General features: G+C 37.4%; 4 protein-coding genes and 2 long non-coding RNA genes across 10 annotated transcripts; 3 read left to right on the top strand and 3 right to left on the bottom strand.

Annotated features, from left to right (window-relative positions):
• Positions 1–215: 215 nt before the first annotated feature.
• On the top strand, positions 216–2,754 carry Syx16 (syntaxin 16). Of its 2 annotated transcripts, none has more exons than XM_046619186.2 (5): positions 216–677; positions 802–1,020; positions 1,275–1,482; positions 1,970–2,235; positions 2,360–2,754. In XM_046619186.2, the coding sequence occupies exons 1-5, from the start codon at positions 597–599 to the stop codon at positions 2,567–2,569; spliced, it is 984 nt and encodes a 327-aa protein (XP_046475142.1). In that variant the 5' UTR covers positions 216–596; the 3' UTR covers positions 2,570–2,754. The 2 variants fall into 2 exon arrangements, with proteins under 2 accessions (XP_046475142.1, XP_046475144.1); XM_046619188.2 differs by having other exon boundaries at positions 816–1,020.
• Positions 605–2,894, bottom strand: LOC124215607 (uncharacterized). The gene is made up of 2 exons (XR_006882399.2): positions 2,689–2,894; positions 605–912 (listed from the first exon to the last, which is right to left on the bottom strand). It is a non-coding gene; the product is annotated as an uncharacterized lncRNA (long non-coding RNA).
• On the top strand, positions 2,872–7,339 carry LOC124215598 (T-cell activation inhibitor, mitochondrial). Of its 3 annotated transcripts, none has more exons than XM_046619181.2 (9): positions 2,872–3,006; positions 3,171–3,346; positions 3,435–3,549; positions 3,794–4,185; positions 4,830–5,142; positions 5,233–5,333; positions 5,376–5,537; positions 5,626–5,757; positions 6,071–7,339. In XM_046619181.2, the coding sequence occupies exons 2-9, from the start codon at positions 3,324–3,326 to the stop codon at positions 6,303–6,305; spliced, it is 1,473 nt and encodes a 490-aa protein (XP_046475137.1). In that variant the 5' UTR covers positions 2,872–3,006; positions 3,171–3,323; the 3' UTR covers positions 6,306–7,339. The 3 variants fall into 3 exon arrangements, with proteins under 3 accessions (XP_046475137.1, XP_068990615.1, XP_068990614.1); XM_069134514.1 differs by having other exon boundaries at positions 3,248–3,346; XM_069134513.1 differs by having other exon boundaries at positions 2,906–3,170; positions 3,248–3,346.
• LOC124215608 (uncharacterized) lies at positions 6,805–7,809 on the bottom strand. The gene is made up of 2 exons (XR_006882400.2): positions 7,327–7,809; positions 6,805–7,255 (listed from the first exon to the last, which is right to left on the bottom strand). It is a non-coding gene; the product is annotated as an uncharacterized lncRNA (long non-coding RNA).
• On the top strand, positions 7,555–11,976 carry Ced-12 (engulfment and cell motility Ced-12). 2 transcript variants are annotated; one of them, XM_046619162.2, is made up of 7 exons: positions 7,555–7,926; positions 8,239–8,529; positions 9,133–9,561; positions 9,643–10,059; positions 10,157–10,594; positions 10,694–11,000; positions 11,121–11,976. In XM_046619162.2, the coding sequence occupies exons 1-7, from the start codon at positions 7,795–7,797 to the stop codon at positions 11,282–11,284; spliced, it is 2,178 nt and encodes a 725-aa protein (XP_046475118.1). In that variant the 5' UTR covers positions 7,555–7,794; the 3' UTR covers positions 11,285–11,976. The 2 variants fall into 2 exon arrangements, with proteins under 2 accessions (XP_046475118.1, XP_046475119.1); XM_046619163.2 differs by lacking the exon at positions 9,133–9,561.
• Patsas (palmitoyltransferase Patsas) lies at positions 11,855–16,135 on the bottom strand. The gene is made up of 9 exons (XM_046619172.2): positions 15,902–16,135; positions 15,406–15,656; positions 15,157–15,274; positions 14,526–14,651; positions 13,984–14,429; positions 13,195–13,444; positions 12,942–13,114; positions 12,570–12,735; positions 11,855–12,489 (listed from the first exon to the last, which is right to left on the bottom strand). Exons 2-9 carry the CDS (start codon positions 15,582–15,584, stop codon positions 12,283–12,285), a joined length of 1,665 nt encoding a protein of 554 aa, XP_046475128.1. The 5' UTR covers positions 15,585–15,656; positions 15,902–16,135; the 3' UTR covers positions 11,855–12,282.
• Between the last annotated feature and the right edge of the window lie 1,006 nt (positions 16,136–17,141).

Below are 17,141 nucleotides of genomic sequence, written 5' to 3' on the forward strand. Positions count from 1 at the left end.
ATGAGGAACAAGGAATCCTTGTTTCTCAAGGAAGGACTATGAATACGGGTGTAAGGCTCGCCGAAAGTGTGGGCTAGATGAGCCTGAATACGGTTAATATAGAAGTTTCCTGCAATTACCAACTATTCTCTCTCACCGACCCATTAACGTTGACTTCAGACGGTTAACATGCCAACATTCCTAATCTACGTTTTCATACCAAATAATGAAGTTTAGTTACTTGTCTTGAAATATTTATTTCGTCTATGCCCAAGTCAATGTTCGGTATTATAAGTCACATAAACGGATAGAAACCAAGATAGGCTCGTCGTATACTCTATTAAATTTAGATAAAATGTTACATGGCCAGCAATGAAGGTGGAACTGATACTTCAGAAAGCCCTTGAATATCCCAATTAAGAGAAACTAAACGTTTCGCCGTGCATGTTACAGAACAATGGATCGATTCGTTGAAAAATAAAAATTCCGTGGTTAGAAACATGACAACTGCGACTCCCTGTTGATGACGGCTCGGTCTTAGAGCTGTCAAGGTGTAAAAAACGAGAGTGATAAATATTTAGAGTCAGACTTAATAAAGACTGTACTGTAATAAAACAATGGCGACTCGAAGTTTAACAGAACCTTTTATTCTTATGCGTAACAATGCATCACAGACTCGACACATATACTCTGAACAAGTAAGAAAATTTTCGTTAATTCATTTACTGATGTTAGCCCACAGTAATTTCTTCAAACTTGGTTTGATTAACCATATGCCAATTGACAGCAAATCATCATGCGATAATTACTATTTTAACACAGAATTTGTCGGACAGAATGGCTCTTGTAGCCCCGGAATCAATGACTGGAGGTGACGTCGAGCTAGGGGGTTTGAATTTGGCTGGAGATGCACCACCTGCATGGTCTGATGCTCTGGAAGAAACCCAATACATCCTTAGTAGACTGCGAGCAAAGCTTGCTGAATTAAAGGAACTTCATGCAAAGCATTTGACCAGGCCAACGTTGGATGACACGTCTCAGGTATGACTGGAGCTGGCATAAGGCTCTAGTCAATTCATATTGAAATGTAAATGGAATATCTAAGTATCAGCATATTATTTGCCTTCCACCTTTTTCCGCCTCTTGTAATATATTATTGCCTGAAATAGATTTCAGCGAATAATCATGTTCTTTTCAAATGAAAAAAATTAATGTCAGGGGATTTTAAATGTAAATATTTGTAATAAATAGCTCTATTGAAAAAAGTTGAGCATAATTTTGTATGGCATGTGCAGGAAGAAAGGCAGATGGAGCAATTGACCAGAGAGATGGGAAGAGCATTTACAAGTGGCCATCGGCAAGTGCAACTTATCAAGACAGCTGCCAGACAAGAAAGTAGAGCAAGTGAACGTCGACTTGCAGCCAGTGCCGCAGTAGCTCTTTCCACTGCTCTCCAGGAGCTGGGGTTATCCTATCGAGCTGCGCAAAGCCACTACTTACAGCGTACTATCACTATTGATATAATTTTATCATCTGTTCAGCCAGAATCCTAAACCTGAAGATGTACATAACACTGTGTTAAAATTAAACTAAAAGTCACGATGTTCCAAGTCAAGTAAAAATTGTTATGTTCAAGTTTGATAAAAGTCAGAATCTTATTCATTACTAAAATGCTGGGGGAGAAAACATAAAAGAAATAGGTTCAAAAGATCTCTGTTCAGTGATGCATGCTCCATTTTATCGATTTTACTTTTATTCACTCAATGCAACTGCAGTTCTCTCTTGGGCAAATTGACATTGATATGTCTATATATTTTTATCTAGGTTTGATCGCATCTAAAAGAAAAACTCAAATTTATGTCAGTTAAGATCGTGGCTTTGTTTAAATATCTGAAGGCTGAAACACAGAATCCGATTCACAACATAATCGTGTAAAGATTATTCAATCGTCATCCAGGCTTTATCTAAATGTAATCCATGTTAATGACAGAATTGAATTCGAGAGAAGAAAGAAGTCGGCAGTACTTTGAGGAAGATCAAGAGTTTGTTTCTGTTGAACCATCGGATTCATGGGCAACAGATTTAAAGTTTGCTCAGGTTGGTGGAAGTAACTATGAACAACAACACGAACGGCAGTTGCAGCAAGAGGTCCTTTTGGAATTTGATGACGAAGAGCGGACCAGAGAAGCAATGATAAGAGAACAAGAAGTCGGACATATTGTACAGAGCATATCTGATCTAAATCATATATTTAAGGTAGAGATTTACCATGAAGTTATTTCCTTGCTTCAATACAACAATACTTGTAGATTTTTGATACAACCAAATAAAACAAACCAATGGACAATCGTTACTAACAATCTGCTTATGATTTTTGTAGGACCTGGCACACATGGTTCAGGATCAAGGTAGCGTATTAGACCGAATTGACTACAACGTTGAACAGACACAGATACAAGTGCAAGAGGGTTATAAGCAATTAAAAAAAGCTGATACGTACCAAAGAGCGAATCGCAAATTATACTGTATTATGGTGCTAACAATTAGTATAATATTCCTCAGCTTCCTCTTTGTTATATTCAAAACCTAGTACAATTGTATTAATAATATCACTGAATTAAGTAATTATCGTCCCATGGTTATTTAATTAATTAATCACTACAATGTCGAATTTATCCATAGGCAATTCATGTGTATGTATGTTCGTACCTATGTACAAGTATAATAATGATATGTAATGCTGACAGCTAATAAATTATCAACTATTTATTTAAATGAATATAACCAGTTACTTGGCGTCATTGTGCTGCTCGCTGAAATGAAAATAAAAGTTGTGGAATTTCAAGTATCCACCAATCAGATGTAACATATCCTAATCAACCTAACCTTACATCTACAGAAAATATGCATGACTGCTGTGTGTTAGAGGCTTGAGCCAAGTTCGAAGTTTCATCTTGGTGATGACGCTGTATCAGTTACTGTATTTTCAAACGAATCACCGGTACTAAAAATTCTACGGGATTAAAGGTAGGGTGTATTCCGTTGTGTTCCGAGATAAGCTGCCGGTCCTAAAAATTTCTGAAGACTGAGAGAGAGCTCAGGAAAAATCGGGTAGAGCAAGAGAGATAAAGACAGCAAGCTGAGTTCAGAACACAACACATTTTATTATCCTTTCACGTTCGTTGTTCAAGGTAACGTGACGTACGCGACGATTCGTGTTCCGTAGATTTTCGAAAATATTCAATAGTGTACTAGATAATTATCCTAGGAATAAATACAGAGTGCACCACAGAGTTCACTGAAACATGAAAATATTAAGAAACTAGCAGAATTTATTACTCAAGATGTATTGCACGTTAAAAAAATGGTAAGCCAATAGATATTCGAAAAATACTGCAATTTGAAATTAATTTCAAATTACTTTTTGTCTAAAAATGATTTTTCTTAATATCCAGCATCCGCAGCCAAGACGCTGTAAGGGCCCTAAGCACAGGTGAAGTATCTACGGCTTTAAGACCCTTCTATTTCTCTGTGCATCCCGACTTGTTTGGCCAATTTCCCACACAAAGGGTAAGTCCTTGTTTTTAAATTTTTGTTTTGTATTCTGTGATGACATAAGTTATACTGCGTGTGTTTCTAACATGGATAGGTATAGCGTTAAGATCTGGCAGATTCTATGTTATTTATATCGTACATACTTGTGCGTGAAAGAGTTTCGTCAATCCTTTGTTCATTCACCGATTTCAAGTGCTATACAAAAATGCCAACACTGGAGCAAATATTAATTATAAAGTTTGCTTCATTTAATCTCCAGACTGTGAATGAAAACTCCCTGAAGCAGTTGAGTTCTTTGATTGAAACTCTGCAGCAACGGAGGCCAATCAGGCCGACTACGCTGCCCTTTTATCTACGCTCAAAAGACGAAAAAGAAGTCAAGGCTGGAAAATTTACCTTGGTGAAAATACAGTTGGCAGATCGTGATGTCAGAGAAACAATTCTGTGCATACTTAAGGCATGCAATCTTTCCACAACTTTCGTTGATAAAATAGAAGAGAAAAAACCACCAGTTTCAAAGCTAAAGTCACAATTTTGGCAGAGGTATAGAGCACATGATGGCAGAATTGATTTTTCTGAACTTGAGGATGATCCTATCTATGCTTCCATTATTATGAGGAGGAAAATCAACTTGGAACCTGACACGTTCAAGTAAGTGTATGTATCAGCCCTAAACGCGATCAACCTTTAATAGAATTCAGCTCTTTCTTTGGTTGGTTTTCACAACCGTCACCTTCAACGTTCAAGACAAGGTTCACGATGTATCAGTGCATAGACGTTGTGAAATGTATATGCAAAGCACAAATAAGTCTTTAAAATTCTGTCATATCTTAGAAAATTTGGTAGAAATCCATTAATTACTGATGTTATTATATATTTCCACAAGTAATCATCTAATGCACGCAGCAAAAATAAACTGCTTTCAATTTACTTTGATAAATCAATTATTTTTATAATGATCCAGAACAAAAAAGATGAAATCAGGATGATGATATAAATAAATAAAAGATGGGGTTTAAAAAACGGCTGCGACCACTTTTCATACACATTCAAAGAAAAATCAGCATTACCTTCAACTAACGAAGAAGCATTTTCTTTCTAATCAAGTATGCTGATCGCGTTATTATAGGTTTTATGCATTCTATACATTGTGTAATAATAGTGTCCAGAAAAAAATGTTGAGTGCCTGGAAATGTCAGAAAATTAGTACATAATTATATAAAAACTTATACATAAGTATATTTTGGTTTGTACTATGGATTGTTAAGAGTCACAAAGATGTTTTGGTGTTTCAGAGCATATTTAGAAAAGCATAGCAATGAAGCCCTTGTGAAATTAGAGGCATGTCGACCGATCCGTGAGGAGGTGGCCAAACTAGAGAAAGAATTATGTTTAGACTTGGGCTTGAAGAAAATAGTTTGGGACTGCGGCTGGAATATTGCTCACTATCGCGGTTGCTTATTAGCCTTTCTAGCACTCTCCAAACACCATCCTGAGCCCATGAAAGTTCTCCAAGGTAGAATTCTAGTCTTTGCTAATGACACAGGCATCAATTTGGAGGGAAATGTAATGTTGAACTCTGGTGAAGTGCGGCACAACTGGCTTGATGTAAGACATGTTAATAGATACAAAATTTTGAAGTAGAAATTGAGTGGTAGTCGTTAAAGTAGTATGTGGTTTTAACGGTTAACATTGCAGCTAGTGAAGAATGTGAAAAAACAAGATGCTGTTCTGCTGCGGCTCCCGGCATTTGAAAAGGCTGTCTCTCAAGTTCTGCTTGGCATCAAAGTTGGAAGACGGTGTGTAACGTAGAGTAGGTAATGAGTGACGGTAAGGCTCAGGGTGCAATTTATGTGCAGGAAATTCATGCCGAAGGTCATGGTGGATCAGTACGAACAACAGTTGCGTCAGTTAACTACTACTCTGAGTGACTATCGTAGCCGTAGAAAATACCCGACAGATTGGCCCGAAGATCTGAGCGCTTACGAAATTGTAGTCGAAACGTAGGTTCTTCAGAGTCTTGTGCTAATTTTTTTTCGAATTTCGATGAAATTGAAGCAATTATCATTAAATATCTATTCTTTTTAATAGCGAAGCTGGGCCTCTGATGCTATCACCCACAGGACAATTCATCGTTCCATCATCCTGCCCTAGTTTTCTATTAATTAGCTTCATCACAGAAAATTTGAATGCAGCTACTGAGAGATTAAATCATTACAACAGGTATGTTTCTTCACAAAATTATCAGGGGTTTTACAAATCTAGGAAATTGAAAAAACTGCCAAAAGTCAATGAACTCAATTACTGACTTGGACTTGATGACACAACAGCGAATCATTTTGGAGTATCAGCTCAGCTGCTGTTAAAAAATCTGTGCGAGAATATTTCCTTGTGGCACAAATGTCAGATCGACTATGTTATGCCCTTATCATTTGTAACTAGTTGTGTTGCAGACAAATATTTTCATTACACTTTGTGAATAAATTCGTTTTATTGAAGGTTTTCAAAAAACTTAACAGTTTAATGTATTTTTCAGGGTGAAACACGTAGAACGAGAGCTTCATAGAAAAGTAGCACTCGAGCTAGAGCTGGCAGCGCTAGATAAAGATGATAGCATAACACCAGATTTGATGATAGAATGCTGCGAACACCTTTTGCAGAACAAAACTGTTCTAATGCCAATGCTTTCTGGGATTAGGCTATGGGTCACTCACTACTATTCAGTTATGAGCGATGGAGTCTTATGTATACCATGGGACTGGAAAATATGATATAACAAATGTTTCATGATTTTCAATATCTTTAAAAAGACTTCAATAACGGTTCAACTATAGCGTATATTGTTGTAATTACAATTTTTTTATTTTTCTTTTGAATTTTATTTTCAATTTCGAAAGTTTACCTATTTTGGTATATTCTTTTAATGTATATTAAGCAAACTTGGAATGTTAAACTAGTATAGATTAGTCAACGAAGGTTCTTTTCATTCGAATCGTAATGAGATAATTCTGTGCCATTCTTAGTAAGCAAACAGATTCTAATTCAACACTAGCGAATTATATTTATATCTAATTTAGCAACGAGACTGTAGTACTATAGGTAATAACTGCACAGACAGTCTTGTATCACAGTTTTAGTCAATTATTAACAATCGTATTTGTACAATATCGGAATATCGATCACATTCTAATCAAATTTGAATTCTAAAGGGTGCAATTATGGTACATGTAAATACATTTTTATAAATAATGACAATATTTTTTGTCAGTGTCGCTATGTAATCTTGCGAGGAAAGTACATGCATTGGTTAGTATGTTTCATTTACTACTTATGCGTAAGAATAAAAACAAAGGCTGTAAAGATTATGAAGAAATTATGCATGAAATTTAATTTGAAATATCTTCTGCAAGTCCAAAATAAGACCCAGTCTTGTCAAATTTTTCATCTAAATGATTAAAAACGCTTTATTTAGAGTACAGACTTCAACAACTTTCTTATGAGTCAATTTTTTTTGACAGTGCTGGGTAGGAAAAAACACAAATATACCACATATATGTATGCCTGCGCTCGAGATCAGCAAATAAGGATTTTCAATACAACATGAGCAATAGTGCCAACAAATATTAAAATAATGTAACTTAATTTTTTTCTAAAATTAGATAATAGCTTATATTTTTCTAAGCTTGTTGTAACAGGCTGTTGTATAAAATGTTGTTTGCATCTAAAAATAAGTAGAAATAATGAACAATTGACAATAGCCATATGACATTATTATCTTGTAAATAAATTGACCTTGTTAGAAGAATTCGTTTATTCTTTTGTCTTTTCACACGGACCGTGGACAAACAAACGCCAGTCGATTCTGAAGAAGTCTGAAGGGTATATTCCGCAACTTGACAAAGATCTGCTATGATAAACAAGGATAAAACAGCGAATGAGATTAGTTCGGAATACATCTTACCAACCTTACCAACTAAAGTTTGTGAACGCAGCCCAGGATTTCATTGTCATTTTCCTAAACGTCAAGTTCGTGGCACTCATTGAGTTGTCGCGTAGTCCGTTGTTGGGAGTTGTGTTTCATGTTGCGGATTCCAGATAAATAAAGTTGTGAACGTGATTAGTGCGTAGATGACTAATAACGGCTGCACCTTGATGCACAAAGTTCACTTTCACAGAGAATAGCAATAAGCTATTCTCTGTCATTTTATTATCAACCAAAATTGACTGCGGCTGACAATCACCACTACAGTTCGGTGTCCCATGTATACAAAAACAATAAAAATGCCAGCCACGAAGGATTCGAATATTGTTAAAATAGCCATAGAAATGGCCGATCAACAAGCACAATTAATTGAATTTAATCAAAAGCAGCCTTTGACCGGAATAATTCAGGTACATACATACTTTAATTAAATGAAGATTGAAGAGCCTATTCATCCAACCTCCAGTTTACTTTTCAGCGAATTATCGACTGCCAATAGTACTGAATGCGGATATTCAACCTAAGGATCAAATTAATCTAAATAAAAATTCAATATCTGCTATGCTCTATGCTTGTTGCACATCCTTAAAATATTTTGACTTGATAAAAGTATAGTTTGTTGCATAAATTGAATTCAAGTAAAATCTTTGGTCATAGCGACAATATTATTTATAAATTATCTATTTTCTGATGAACTCATCACTGTATATTTCGTCTTGCAGGAACTGTGCAATGCTTGGGATCTCTCAGATCCCGACACGTATGCTCTGCAATTTTCAGATAACAACCATAACTATATAACAGAAAAAAATCGGAATGAAATAAAAAATGGAAGCATTTTAAGACTGGAACATTCACCTTCAAAAACAGCCAGCGACATACTAGCTAAACTAAACAATGGCAATAACGATGAAAAAGTTGCAGCACTCCAGAAATTAAGCACTCTTAGCAACGACGTTACATTTGCTTTGGAATTTATCAATAAACAAGGCTTGGCTCTCATTATTTCACAGGTAATTTTTAACAATGTGACTATTTGCACTGCAGTGTAAAAGTATTCAGGCATTTTGGACACCCTTGATAGGCTGAATATTTACTTGTCCCTATTATTTCAAAAGCAATTAGAGTTTTCGAACAATTATTCAATTTACATGACAGATGTTAAATTAGGGTCGATTACCATTCGTAACCATAGAGAGTAAGTTTCTAATAAATTATATTCACATGGAAGTTTGGTGTGCCTCATCAAAATTGTTTTCGAGTTTTTTTATCTACAAATGAATCTGGAAAAATCATGACGTGCACACTTGGGTTATAATGTAACTTCAACTTCAAAGGAATCGAAGAACGATAAAGATCCTTCCATGATCAAACCTTGTCTCATCTCATAGTTTACTATGCAATGTGTATATGATGTAACATTAATGTTTAACCAAAAACCAATCCCTTTAAAATACAAAAACTATTCATACCTTGTATTTAATAACTAGGAATTGCTGCTTCTTTATTCTTCTAGTAAACAGCTAATACTGCTCTTACAAATCTGTAACTCTGTTTCTTGAACGATTTGTTGATCCAAATCCAATGTTCTTTCATATGTCTTTTTATAACGGTAGGTTGAGGCTGGTAAATCTAAAAGTAACACACTAGCCTTTCTCTTACAATCCTTTGTGGAATTGATGGATCATGGGATTGTATCGTGGGATATATTGGAATCTCCGTTCATAAATAAGGTGGCTAGCTATGTGAACAATCAAGCGACTCCGCCGGACTCTAAGGTCGTCGAAGCATCCTTGCAAATTTTGGAAAATATTGTCGTGAATTCTTCGGGAAAATACAGTCAAGTTGAAAAGGAAGTTACTTTTCCAAATTTAGTCATGCACTTGCAAAGTCAGAGCCCTCAAATCCAACAAAATGCTATGTCCCTCATCAATGCTCTATTTCTCAAGGCAGACTTGCCTAAACGGCGAGCTGTCGCTGCTACTCTGCAATCTAAACAATTACGGCTCGTCTTTGTTACCAATGTTATACAATCAACAGGACAGGTAGGATTTAATAATAAATTGGTACTCAAACGTGAACATTTTCTCATAAAAGTTTTCTTAAATTGTTCAATTTACTTCCAGGTTGGCAGCGAGATGGCACATCAACTCTATGTGCTGCAGACACTGTTGCTAGGACTGTTAGAACAGAGAATGATGACTAAAATGGATCCCCAAGATCAGGATGCACTTGACAAGATCAAAGAACTTCGTCGCATTGCATTTGATACTGAAGGGTCCGTAAGCGGAGATGTAACAGCTCGAAAACAAGGCATTTTTGCTAAAGATTACAAGAAACTAGGCTTTAAGTACGATATAAACCCAGCCATGGATTTTACCGAAACTCCACCAGGAATGTTAGCTCTGGATTGTATGGTTTACTTTGCCAGAAATCATGTGGAGAGTTACACAAAGGTGGTTCTGGAGAATTCGTGTCGAGCCGATGAGCATGAGTGTCCATTTGGACGAACTAGCGTCGAATTAGTAAAACTTCTCTGCGAGGTAAGATTTTTGAGCGATTGACAAGTATTTGACACAAAATTGTATTCAAGTAATGAAATATGCTATGACATTCCAATATTTTTCGACCTTCTTTTAGGTATTACGAATAGGTGAAGCTCCCAGCGAACAAGGGCAGTGTTATCACCCAATGTTTTTTAAACATGATCATCCCTTTGAAGAGTTTTACTGTGTATGCATAGTTTTACTGAATAAAACATGGAAAGAGATGCGGGCGACGACGGAGGACTTTGTCAAAGTCTTCTCTGTTGTTAAAGAGCAAATCACTCGAGCACTTCAGAGCAAACCGACAGGACTTGATAAGTTTAAATTGACACTGCATCAACTTACTTACTCTGTAATCACAAACCTCTGGCAGCAAGAAAGGACCAGCCGCGAGGAGTGTGAGAGCCATGCCAAACCTATCATTGAACTTCGGGAACAAATTACCCCTGAAATTATGGATCTTATACGCCAGCAGAGGCTTGGGTTCTTAGTCGAAGGTACTCGTTTCACCAAATATGGTCCCAGAGGTCAAGTAAGTTGAGCTTCTTTCAGAGCTGTTAGTTTAATTTCTCATCAATAACACTGTACTCTAAAATTGCAATATAAGGAATATGATGATTTGTGACTTTAGAGAATGAAAGACAAATTTCGGTACGTTCGACTTTCACCAAATCACAAAGTGTTTCATTACGGTGAATGCGATGAGAAGTCTGTGCCAACAATTGACGAGCTTCCAGCAAAACTTGCGGTTGTCGAGATTCGTGCGCTTTTAACCGGTAGAGACTGTCCGCACATGAAGGACTTACAACGGCGAAAGACTACCCATCAGCTTGCATTTTCTTTGGCCCTTGATTCTGTCGAGGTGAGCAGTCTCGACTTTGTAGCACCAGATGAGCAAGTATTTGATTACTGGACTGACGGGATCAATGCTTTACTGGGTAAGCCTTTCTGAAAAATAATCATTAGTTTACAATGTAATCTTTGGAAATTAGAAATTGTTTCTTCACTTTTGTTGGAAATCAAACTGTACCATCACCTGTCTATATTCCGAACTTTAGGCAACAAGATGACGAGCAAGGAAACAGAAAAGGACCTGGAAACCCTCTTGTCTATGGATATTAAATTGAGATTATTAGATGCAGAGGGTATAGACATTCCGACCGAACCTCCACCGATCCCAGACAATCCACCGCACTATGACTTTTGTTACGAACTCACATAGACTTGAGAATTATATTGTGGGTTTTAATTTCATTAGTTTCATTATCAGGTATCTCAAGATTTTACATACAAGATGTTAGTGCAATTTTTTATTTCATGTGCAAATGGTTTAAATGCCGCAATTGACTCATTAACTATAGGTTAATTTCTATAAATCAGAAATCGCATGCGAAAAGTATTATTATTATTATTATACGTGCAGAATCTTTGAGAATAGTCGCACTCAAGAGACCAAATTGGAAATTTCACGATGGCGAAATGGCGTAAATCTATAGTATGCCAAAGATATTGAAGAATGATTTATATATACATATACATATTTTACAGATTTTTACTTCATTTTTTTTTTTTTCTACAAGTTACCACCAGATGTGGTCTATCTATTGAATCTCTACTTCAGAATATTTATGTAATCAAAGGCAACAGTTTTATAGTGCACGAATCTACACCGCTTTTAACGTAATTTATTTCATTCATATTTTTTATACTCTTTCATAAATTTACGTAAACTTAATTATTGTAATTGCGATATTAAGGGTGCCATTTTTTTATTCTACATTTTTATCCGTAGTTTGTAATGGCGCAATGATCTTTATTGAATAAAAATAAATAATTTATTTAACAATATTGTGTAGTTTGGATCCAGATATCACTACAGAAATTTGTCTAAACACTACTTATAAGAACAACGTATTTTTTAAGTAAAAAACTCTACTTCGCGAGGCTCTAATTTGCACAGTGATCATAGAGAATTTTATTCATGAGAACATTTTAGTCGTGGCAATTTGAAAATTAGCACGGATGAACAAAAATTGTATTACTATCAGCATATTGTATTTTTTACCGTTAAACATTGCTGATTATACAACATGTATATTTTGTTGATGTCATCATGCTACATCGAATCACTAAATATTCAGTTAGGATTGAACCGAATTCAGTTGAGTTCGCGGTATTTATTTTTGTGGCAAAGCTATCTGCAATTGAAGATTTAAAAAATCACGTGCCGATGTCCTCGTTCAAGATATGATAGTGCTGAGGGTCATCGGCATAGTGGTCAGGAGGACAGAGGAAAAATTCCATGAGGTTCAGCACTGGCCCTCTGCTGAACGGATTCAAGTAACGTCCTCGTTTGTCCCTCAGATATGAGTATCTCTTATAATTGAACATTTCGTTTGTTGTGAGGTTCATGCAGGCGTGAAGAACCTGCAGTTTGTGAAGTAAAGAAGGGGTTTTACAGAGCTATCGAGAATAAGACAGTAGTTTTGAATGATAATGTGTCTTACGGAAGTGCAAGTCAATATCCATCCAAGTCCGCAGAAAACAAAAGCCTCAAGAAGACCCAGTACATAAAGCAATTGAATCCCTTCAATCGCGATGCAGTAGCAAGCGAAGTATAACGTGAATGAACAATTTATTGCGATGCTCAGGACAAAAAGGAAGAACCACATTCTGAAACAGTGGAAGAAATGAGCTCGGATGAAAAAACTATAGTTGAGATAAATTAAGGACTTGTCTGGGCTCTGTAACTTTGTAACGGATGATAAAGGAGGTTTTCCGTCCAAAGCTGATCGCTGGTCTAAATGGTGTTTATCACTTTCATCACCGTGATACAAGTTGCAGAATCAGAGGCCTGGGTTCGTTTTGTATGTACAAACCTGTTCCTAAGGCCAACACAATTGTAGATAAACGGACAATGGTGATCGAAGTACGTTACGCATCGATTGCAGAGACGGCAGTGTTTCGCTCTGAGTGGTCTGAAACACCTGCAGCTGTGGCAAAGTCGCGACAATATCACGTTCCGTTTCTTCCACTTGTCAAAGTAAGGAATCTGCGGAGAAAAAACACATTAGCTTTAGTTTTATTTTTGTAAGAGGAAAAACGTTCAAGTACACGCAAGGATCACAGCACCTGTTTTATGGCCCTATAGTAGGTCTCGCTGTTTCGAGGCACGTATCCAGGGTTCCGCCGATTGGCTACAATCCATGAAATCCACATCACCATGTTCCAATAAATAAAACAATAGTGGCTACCTCGGAGAACATCCCACGTCAATGGAATACACTTCAGCATATACATTGGATAGCCCCAGAGTAAGACAGAGCCCATGAAAAGAAGAAGAGGCCCTTTGCTGTTACCTGCGCCTCCAAATAGCAATGCCCTAATAACCGGATTAATCATTTAGAAAGTGTGAATAAGAACGAAAATTTCATTATTTTAGAGTGCGATGATTTCGCATAAACTATTCTTAAGAACCATATTTTCAAAGTTTAAAAGCACTCCATTTCTCGAAATTATGCTTTCGAGTGAAATTTCTTCTTCCAAAAACTTGTACGATAACTTGAACCGGAATTTCTGAGAAATCCCAGTTCTATTGACTGCCTAATTTTTTTCTACTGTCATTGTGATCAACGAAATATCTGGATGACATTCCATCAGAAGAAGGTAAAAGATATTACCTCAAGACTAACGTCAAACCGATTATTGTCAGACTCTCAAGATAGCATCGAAGCTGATACCATAATAACTCAAACCCGAATATTTTGCAATATTTTAGTACTTTTCCAGAGTCTTTTCAAAAAATGTAAGAACAAAAAAAAATGGGATTATTTCTGTGGATAAGGCAACAAGCAATCGGTAAATTAAGGAATTGAGGCCAAGGCGTAACAAGCGACGAAACCATAAAAGACTGGGACCGACCAAAGTTCGTTCATCGGTGGAATCCACCGAGATCTCCGTTTCTGTTCGGCCTGAAGAATAGCTACAATGTCAGCATGTCGATGAGCTCGAGCAAGCTGAAGTGGCGTTTTGCCGTTCTTGTCGCGCGGCTCAAGCTCGATTTTACTCTTCTCGCAAAGTATCCTCGCGCAGTTTACGTTGCCGGATAGACAGGCGAGGTGCAGGGGCGTCGAGCCGAAGTAGTCTGGCTTCTGCAGATCGACGCCGCTGTACATCAAGAGCCTGATTAGCTCCGGGTGGCCTTTGTATGCGGCCCAGTGCAAAGCTGTGTCCCCGTTTATATCGGTCAGGTGACACTGAGCTCCGGATCCTAAAAGGAAAGCTGCAGTTGCGGCTTTTCCAAACATACATGCCGTCATCAGCGGCGTCAACCCCTTGAAATCGGCCGCGTTCACAGCCACCCCGGCCTGTAAAAAAATTCATCTCTTTCTCTTTTTCTCCCTCACAGTCCATCGTGCGCTATGGAAAACTTGTTCACTGCGGTAGTGAGACGTTTTTACAACCTTCAGCAAGGTTTGTACGATTGCACTGTGCCCTTTGCGGCAGGCCCAGTGGATGGGCCTGGGCCCCTGCGTTCCCAAGCAAGAGAGATCGACGGGTCCGTTCCGCTCCACCAGGTAACGCATCACCTACAAGGAAGAGTTTGGAAAATTGCTTTTCACAAAAGTAGCACCGAATTTTATGATAGAGGTAGCGACTGACGTGCGTGAAGAAGTACGAATAAAAAAGGATATCAACCCTTTGAAGGAGAAAGTTTTTCAGAGAAAACTTCTCGGACATAAATTGAACAGAGATTGTGATGAGTTTTGAAGTATTGTAATCAAATATGACACTTATAGCAACAACACGAACAAGAAAAGAATTGCTAGCTCAGAAATACAAGAAAGATCAGGGATAGCATGAAATTGTTGTGGCATTCACCATTATTTGATAATTTTTTACCTACTATATAATTGCGCTGACAACGGCTGAAATTATTATTGGTAGAATGTAGAACATTTTCATGCTTTACCTATTTTACCGCAATTGCAGTACTCGCACCGGCAATTCTTTTTTCTGAAAAATTGAAACTTATGCACGCAGTTAGGTTGAAAATATAAAAAAATCTCAAATAAGTAATCTCATCTAACGTACCTCAAGGTTTCCGTCCAAGGCAGCCCAATGGGCAGGTGTGTATCCCCATTCGTCCCTGGCGCTGAGGATGCTGGAGGTTCCATTGATTTCTATGAGTGTTTCAATAGCCTCGACCTCCCTATAATCAATCATACACATCCCATTTAATTATCGAAAAATGATTTCATCGCAGAAAATATCGCAATGAGCATACAGTGCTGTATTATCAAAGCGTAAGGAACTGTAACGATTCTTCTGAAGAAGACTTACCCGGCCCGTACCAGGTCAAATATCTCCTTCGACTTGTCGCTGGTCCCTCCGGAAACCTGGCTGAGGGCGGCGTCATCCGCGTAGACGTCGTCGTCGGGGCTGTTTCTTCTTCGGGTCCCCTTGCCTCCGGCATGAGCCGCCTCCACGGACAACGGACTGTTCGGCATGTGTCCCACCATGTCGGGGTCCGGGCTCAACTCCCATACCGACCTGGCAGCGCCCGGGCCCGTAACAGGGCTCACCGGGTACACCTGCAGGAGGAAATCACAGTCTTACGAATTTGGTGGATGCAAATGGTCGTGGAAAATAAGTGCAGTAATTTTCCAATGAATATCTTTTTTAATTGGTACACTACGTCTGTATGCACAGTGTTTTTCTCCATCACGTGTAAATACTGAAGATTCTTTTAAATAATTAAATTACTCTCTCAAATTACTCTTCTTTGGTCTCATATGCGCTACAGCTAGGAGTTGTATATTTGTTAGGTGGTACTTGCCTTGCAAAGCGTTGCGAGATCCGTGTTGAAACGCTCAAACTCAGAAGGGGATCTTGAGTTGGTGACTACGGCTGCAGGTACGTCTGGGACGGTTAGTCATAATGAAAATCCAGGACCAGACATGTTTCACGTTTTCACGTTTCACCCTGCGATTTTTTTAAGAAATGTCACGAGAACCAAGAGTTGACCTAGACTTGCGTTCAGATCAATAGCAACCGCGGGCCACTCATACCTGTTTGTAACATTATAGGTACAAGGAGTGCTCGTCAAAGTCGAAGCACGCCTGCGTCAAGGAATTCGAATTTTGTATTATCAACTTTCAGGAAACTACCCCGTCATTTAGGCTCCCAATTTTTCACAATACCTATTATGTAAGAGGAACGGCCATTTCAAGGGATTTCCAACGAACTGCAGATGCTTACGTGCAAATGTGTTTGAACAAGTTGCTAATTGGGGCAGATATTTTTTTTTCATTTAGTTCAACGAGGGTTAACGAGACGACAAAGCATCAAGAAATAACCATAATCATAATGTCATCATGTATAAAAACATATAACATAAAATAAGAATGTAATGTAATAAGTATAGAGATATGATTAAGTTACAAATTAAGATCCGAATTTTCAAAATTTCGTATACCAATTATATTATACACTAATGAAAAAGAATTCTTTTCGGGTCAGATAATGCATTTCTAATTCATTCGAATCCTGTATAAATAAAATTAAGAAATGCATTTCAGTTTACTGAGTTGTTAATATCACGAGTAATCCAAAGTTTTAATATTGGGATCGAATATTAATCTCATTTTAAATCACGTGGTATCACCGCGAGAATTGTTTGATCAATGCTTGAATGTAGCCGTGATGCTAAAACGCGAGCGAAAGTAAAGAAGGCAGAATAATGTGATTTTATCGCAGATGTTTGTGAATGAATTGGAATTTATATCGATTAAAAAAATGGTTAAATTAACGACTGCCTACGTGGAAAAAAAGTGTTCACAGACGCAGGCATCGAAATCGCTTACGAAAGAATTAAAAAAGGATCATCTGAGAAAAATCACTCATCTTTACATGAATGACAAATTCATCAATGCGATCGTAAGTGTGTTCAACAAATTCATTATTAATGATCGATTTTCTTAAATTGAATTGATTACAAATGACTTGAAAAAACGTAATAGCATAAATTATAATAATATTATACGCTTCGTGCATTTATCCTTTCATTCGACATGAAA

Source organism: Neodiprion pinetum, chromosome 3, assembly GCF_021155775.2.
Source record: "Neodiprion pinetum isolate iyNeoPine1 chromosome 3, iyNeoPine1.2, whole genome shotgun sequence".
NCBI classification, from domain to species: domain Eukaryota; kingdom Metazoa; phylum Arthropoda; class Insecta; order Hymenoptera; family Diprionidae; genus Neodiprion; species Neodiprion pinetum.

Coding starts and splice junctions, on each gene's coding strand:
- Patsas (XM_046619172.2), bottom strand. CDS start 15,584: ATGGTGGGACACATGCCGAACAGTCCGTTGTCCGTGGAGGCGGCTCAT. Junction 15,275..15,405: donor TTTGACCTGGTACGGGCCGG/GTAAGTCTTCTT, acceptor GATTGATTATAG/GGAGGTCGAGGCTATTGAAA. Junction 13,115..13,194: donor ACTATAGGGCCATAAAACAG/GTGCTGTGATCC, acceptor TTTTCTCCGCAG/ATTCCTTACTTTGACAAGTG.
- Ced-12 (XM_046619162.2), top strand. CDS start 7,795: ATGTATACAAAAACAATAAAAATGCCAGCCACGAAGGATTCGAATATT. Junction 9,562..9,642: donor TTATACAATCAACAGGACAG/GTAGGATTTAAT, acceptor ATTTACTTCCAG/GTTGGCAGCGAGATGGCACA. Junction 10,595..10,693: donor AATATGGTCCCAGAGGTCAA/GTAAGTTGAGCT, acceptor TTGTGACTTTAG/AGAATGAAAGACAAATTTCG.
- Syx16 (XM_046619186.2), top strand. CDS start 597: ATGGCGACTCGAAGTTTAACAGAACCTTTTATTCTTATGCGTAACAAT. Junction 1,021..1,274: donor CGTTGGATGACACGTCTCAG/GTATGACTGGAG, acceptor TGGCATGTGCAG/GAAGAAAGGCAGATGGAGCA. Junction 1,483..1,969: donor GCAAAGCCACTACTTACAGC/GTACTATCACTA, acceptor TGTTAATGACAG/AATTGAATTCGAGAGAAGAA.
- LOC124215598 (XM_046619181.2), top strand. CDS start 3,324: ATGTATTGCACGTTAAAAAAATG. Junction 5,334..5,375: donor GGCATCAAAGTTGGAAGACG/GTGTGTAACGTA, acceptor GGTAAGGCTCAG/GGTGCAATTTATGTGCAGGA. Junction 5,538..5,625: donor TACGAAATTGTAGTCGAAAC/GTAGGTTCTTCA, acceptor TCTTTTTAATAG/CGAAGCTGGGCCTCTGATGC.